Raw genomic sequence first — 6,180 nt, 5'->3', positions numbered from 1 at the left:
TGCCAGTTACAGTGCCTGATACAAAGCAAGATTTAACAAATGGTAGTTATTATTACAGTCAAATGACGAGGCCCTATATTTTCTTACTTGTCCATCCCCATAATGGCTGCTGCCACAATACAAAATGGTAATAAGTAACAGGTAGTTAGCAATGACTTTGTGACAAGCACTACATTAAGTGCTTCTTTTATTATTTCATCTAACTTACACAGAAGCCCATAAATAGATACATACTCATTTTATAGGTGGTTGAGCTAAGTAAGGCTCAGAGATTAAATCATTTGTTAACCCAATATTATAGCAATATATCTATATACTCGGGAGTTTTAATCTAGTCAAGCTTAATTTTTTTAACTATGTTGTGCTAACTGAAAGCTGAAGGCAAGAACAGCACATCTCTTCATTCCTTGAGCCAACTATGGTTTCTGCAAAGTAGTAGTCAATATATTTGTTGAAAATTATATCATATGTAGTTTATTTCTCTTCATGCAATTTATTGCCCACCCTTTTTCCTATTCCAGGCAAGTTCATCCATTGCTTACATTGTTTCACTAGCAAGGGAGTACTTAACCTCCTGGAATTGGAAGACAGGCTACCAATTCTTTCATTTATTCTTTCCACGTCCTGCACCTTAATCCACCTACTGCCCTGAAGTCTCACGCATAAAGAGGACACTATGAAGAACAGAAAGATGAAATTTTATTCTGACCCTACTGAAGTGCCCACGAACAATGACCTCCAGTAACTTTTTCTTAGAGTTGACATTAAAATTATGTTAAAACAGAATCTTTTTATTTCCCATACTTTCTATATTCCACACTGAGTTAGTTATTACCAGAAGCCTATTCCCATGCCTGATAAAACCTCTCTATTACTTCCAAAAAATGAATTGTAAAGGTTGAACTTTACCAGAAACTTTCATTTCTTCTCTTTCATCGGGATTTATCTTTTCTACTGCATGAGATACAGTACATTCTAAGACATCTGGAAACTCCTATAATAAACACATAATATTTACAATAAATTAATGTTTCTGATTAATTTATCTATTGTCCATAATGCCCCTTAGAAGCAGAGAATCTATAAGACAACAGGGTTTTTGACCTGAGGTCTTGACGGTTACATAAGGTTTGTAAAGGTTTGAAATAAAAGTAGTTGATGTGTGTATGTGTTCATTTTCTAGAAAAAAGCATTTCATTTTGACCAGGTACTCAAAGGAACTGCATTAAAAAAAAAAATGGTGGTGGTGGGTAGGGGTTTATTGAAGATTTAGAATGACTAGCACAATGAATAATTTTACTTAGCAATCAATAAAAAAAAATACTATCCATCCTGGACAATGACATACATATTAAAAACTTTATATTAACCAGAAACATTTTATATATTTTATATAAAAATATTTTTCTGAGTGCAAAAATAAGTAAAGGTCATTTCAATGTATAATAATGAATTGACTATGTAGAATATGATAAAATACTAGCACAGATAAATCAGAAACATTAATTCACATTTATAAGATTAAAACAAAATAAACAATGAGAACTTTTCCCATGATTCTTGAGCACATTTCAAGGCCTGGCATATATCAGAGACTCACTATTTCTAGTCATGCATAAGTGTAGCAGCCATTTCAGAGAAAGAGACTGGCAATAGTCACTGTCTGCCTACCAATTGTAGAGTTATAAAACTGCAGTGTGCCCAGGATAACAACTTATTTCTAGCACATACCCTCTCCCATGCTTTAAAAGTAGTTTATGTAATTTGTTAAGAGTCTTTGGTTGAGTTATATTCCAGAGTGGTTTACAGACAGGTACTCTATATTGACATTTATGATAATAACTCTATACTGATATTTAATGAAACATAGATCCTTACCATTTCACAGAAACTGGTATTTAAAAAATCCTAGTGACTATATAATTATTGCTGTGGTAATCTACCAAAGCAATCTACATCCTTTTTGACAGTGATTCTATCAGACCAAATTTGAACTGGAAGAAAGTGCATTGTGAGGAAACCATGGTAGAAATCACACAGAATTCTAGTACTTGTCTAGTTTAAGGACTGAATACAAAACTACCCTGGGGCAGACTGCCATCTCAGCAAATCAGCCACAGGGAGAGTTGTGCTAATTGTCTATTGAACTTCCGTATCAAAACCAAGGAAAATTAGTTTTCTGCTTACTTACTTCCCTTTTAATATACATTCAAAGGTTTCTTCATTCACATTTCACTTACCCTGACCAAATCTGGGCTGATTTGAGAACTCCACTCATTTAAGGTCTTTTGGATACAATCTCGAAGCTGCAAAAGGATGTTTTGAAACAATTAAACTCTATACATTTTCCTATACTTCTACGATAAGGATTATTAGTTTGATAGTTAGAAAAAAAGATGTTAATAGGACAAGCCAGAAGTTTAGTTCTACAAGGTTGTTTTCTTCAACAAAGATCAAATTGGACCTGTTGTTATCTTAACTCTCAAATGTTCTATATCTAAAACAGTAATCTAATTATTTTAATGTGTTTTTGCAACAATAAAAATTTAAGTAAAAAATTTCAGACATTAAGGAATAATTCATAAGGAAACAATTATTTTTCACCAAAAATTTACCAAGAGGTTCTTGGATCAAGCCCAGGCAGTGTGGCTAGAATTAATATTAACTATGTTATATTCCTCAAAATTAATGATTCTCTATATGTGGCCACAGAAAACTCCTACAGCAGATCCATCTGTGGTGTTTATTAGAAATCTGAACACCTGGGCCCTCCCTGGCGGTGCAGCAAGTTAAAACACAGCACTGCAAAGCTGGCTGCAGCTGCTTTGGTGCCAGTTTGATCCCTGCCCCAGAGGCGACCCACGGGCCTCTCCTGACCTGCCAGCTGCTCCCCTCAGCAGTGTGCTTACTTCCTCATCTGCTCCCCACTTTGACTATGGTGAGTCCTCTCACTGCCCCTGGACTTCTGGCCTGTATCCCAGTTCTGTATGCATAAATTAAAAAAAAAAATCTTATAAGGAAATCCAAACTCCTGAGCCTCAGCCTAGAACGGTTGAGTTACTCCTGAAGGGCAACAGAACTTTCATTTACTAAGCTTCCCAAGTAATTCACATGTACTTTAAAATCTAAGAACCACGGCCATATCTTGAAAGGTCAACTTTCATACTACTAGGCTAAAAGTCACTTCACACTTTAGGTACACCTCCAACCAATCTTCAATGCTTTCTTATATAAACAAATCTTTACACTAATGTTATAGTCTACTGCAAATTCATTAAAGAGTTTACTCATCTTTTCTCAGAGCATTTCAAACTTATTTTTATAGTGGCCCAAAGTAAGCCATATATTCAAATATGAGGGTGTGTATATATATATATATATATATATATATATATATAAAACAAGAAATTCACATAATGGTATTTTTGTTCACGACATGCCAGGTATTTAGATGGTTTCTGTTATAGTAGAGAAAAAATACTACCACATGAATCACTAAATTGATTTATGACCATTAGTGGGCAACACTAGCAATTTGAAACTACTACTTTATAAATATCCAAGGATACAGTGAATTCTATGGGCAATCGATGAAAATATGAATGAATAACTAGAAACAAGTCCCTAAATTGCAAAAGCACTTTCCTAATAGCAACAAAGACCAGATACCTGAACTCACATGATCTATGATTGCTCTGAACTAAAACTGACAGTTTACTGTTTATACTTTAGTAAAGATAATGGTAAAGAACTGCTGTAACAAATTAAGAACTTAGTCACCTATGTTAAGATTTACAATCCACAACAATTTATGTGCTATCCACAATTACCTACACAACTTTATAAGTTCTCTATTTTTATGGAAATCATATTTATAAGCAGCCAGAAGGTAAAACTTAGCTGGTAATTATTCTGGACAGGCTTAAATGTCAGTATTTAAAAACAAAAAATATTAATAAGAGTTGCAGCAAGACTAATAATACAATTCTATCAGGAGTGATGTAGCTCAAAGTATGGGAAAATTTTAAGAAATTTTTCTGTGGAAGGAGAGTTGATTTGCACACTTAAGGTTTTCACATGAATTTATCAATTCAGAAAGCTAAGAATATTTTCAGAGTATTCACCTCCTCCTTGAAACAATTTACTTCATATTGAATTATGCAAAATGTCAGGCCAAATATTACAACAGTCAACTGTTAACAATATTATGAGAAATTCATTGAAATTCATTGTATCACAAATCTAGTCATTTTTAATCTTTTACATGTTATCTACATCTTATGAACTTTAACCCTGTACTGTTTTGCTCTCTGCTCTTCATTCTTGCCACACACACATTTTCTTGCCGAAGCATTATAATGTAGTATATCATTACACCTCGAGTGGTATTAAGAGTTTAAAAGACACCACACGATTCAATTGGCCAACTACCCTACAACAAATAATTGGGCAAAACAGTCCTGCCAGTAATGCATTTAAAAACAACACATGATTTCATAAAATTCTCATGAAAACAAAAAAATCTGGGCAATGGTCATAAAATTTAAAAAACCCAGAAACCTAAACAAGAAGACTTGTACAATTCATTTAATTGAATTCTACTCAATGTGTAAATCTCAATGAGTGATTTGTTCAGTTTTTTAATTCCATGAGGCTAACCTAGGCTATTATACCAAGTAGCATATCCCAATTTGGAGTTCTGGTTCTTATAAAACTCATCTTTGAATAGAAAAAAGCATCTTTATATTCTAAAGTGCTAACTTCTTTCCCCTACTTTTGATGTTTTCCATTCCTTTAGTTTTGTTCTTATGTAGCACCCAAAATAAACACACAAACCAAAATTAGTCCTTTGAGAAATCTTAACACATTGTGGAGTGTGACTTAATTACTCCATTAAGGAAACACATTTTTAAATACCAAAATAGGGCAGAAAAATCAGAATACACGGTATATGTTATATACTAATATCTTTTCATGAAACTTCCTTTATATTTACATAACTCAGAACTAGATTAGAAGGTAAAAGGCATTTCTCACTGGCCTTGTGGTGAAAAAACTTTGAGAGCCACTTTATAGGGTGTGTTGTAGTGAGATAAGAGAATTCACACACAGTATTAAGATAGATGCAAAATACTGCATTGAACATTAGCACTGGAGGAAATTAAAGGTCTAGCACTAAAAACCAAAATACTTACCTTTGGGAGAAATAGTCCACGTGGGATGGTTTAAATAAAACAAGACATAAAAACTGAGCTGGAAATGAACGCAGAATGTAACAGATTCTGATTCCTAAAAAGTTACAGCCAAGAGTTGGGGGTGGGGGCGCCTTACTCCCAAGACCAGGTGTGGGCACAGGTCCGCATCCAGAAGAATGTCTTCTGCTGTAAAGTGATCACCAACACCTTATCTAAAAGAGCAGAAACTGCTCAAGCACATCGCTGATATTATCATAATATGATACAGCTTAGTACGTTCTTTTCTTTTAATCAAGATTTGTTTTATCTTTCTGACTGAACCCTGGGATGGAAGAGACGAATGTGTGCGTGACATGTATTATCTCTCTTAATTCTCAGTGGCCCTATGAAAAAAGTTGGTATCCAACTTTACAGCTGCGTGAACAGCGAGAGTAGCTTCCCCACACTCCTCTATTTTATCTTTTAACACTAAAATGGTCTCATACTGGCAGTATCTCCTGGCAATTCAATGTCCACCGGTCAATGATTCTCCCACAGGAGTGACCAGCTCCGTAACAAAGATGTAATCTTAATCCAGATCAATCTCTGCCACTTCACATGCCAGTCTTTAGGCAAACAAACAGGCCGCTTATTTTTCCGCAAGAAAAACATATACGTTATTTCAAAGCCCAACTTGAGAGTTTAGACACTGGCTTCCCGGCAGTAAACTGTCACATCCTAAAAGCTAACTCTATAATTCATGTTCACATGAGTCCCCAAAAAGCTCATCTCTAAACTATTCACCCGTACAACGTGGAGGGAAGAGAAGGCGAAGCAGGGAGGACAGACTAGGCACTGGCCCTCTCGGATCCTCTGGCCAGGGAGAGGCACCCATGTGTCCCCTTGCCGGTGAGAGGGTTTATCAGCTGGGAGCACGAGCGAGGCGTCACTCGGTGACAAGTGGCACCTGCCAAGTTTGTAAAAAAAAAAAAAAAAAAAAAAAAAA

General features: G+C 35.1%; 1 protein-coding gene across 1 annotated transcript in view; it reads right to left on the bottom strand.

The window, feature by feature from the left end:
• Nucleotides 1-6,180, bottom strand: part of GCLM (glutamate-cysteine ligase, modifier subunit) — a 19,429-nt gene that overhangs the window by 10,809 nt on the left and 2,440 nt on the right. The window contains exons 2-3 of the mRNA XM_012730029.1: nt 2,241-2,306; nt 910-994 (exon numbers count right to left, since the gene is read on the bottom strand). Of these exons, the coding sequence (XP_012585483.1) occupies nt 910-994; nt 2,241-2,306 (151 nt within the window). The remainder of the gene's footprint in view (nt 1-909; nt 995-2,240; nt 2,307-6,180) is intronic.

This window comes from Condylura cristata, unplaced genomic scaffold, assembly GCF_000260355.1.
Source record: "Condylura cristata isolate star-nosed mole 26May11 unplaced genomic scaffold, ConCri1.0 scaffold00026, whole genome shotgun sequence".
Lineage (NCBI taxonomy): Eukaryota > Metazoa > Chordata > Mammalia > Eulipotyphla > Talpidae > Condylura > Condylura cristata.
This window is presented reverse-complemented; position numbering and strand designations above follow the sequence as displayed.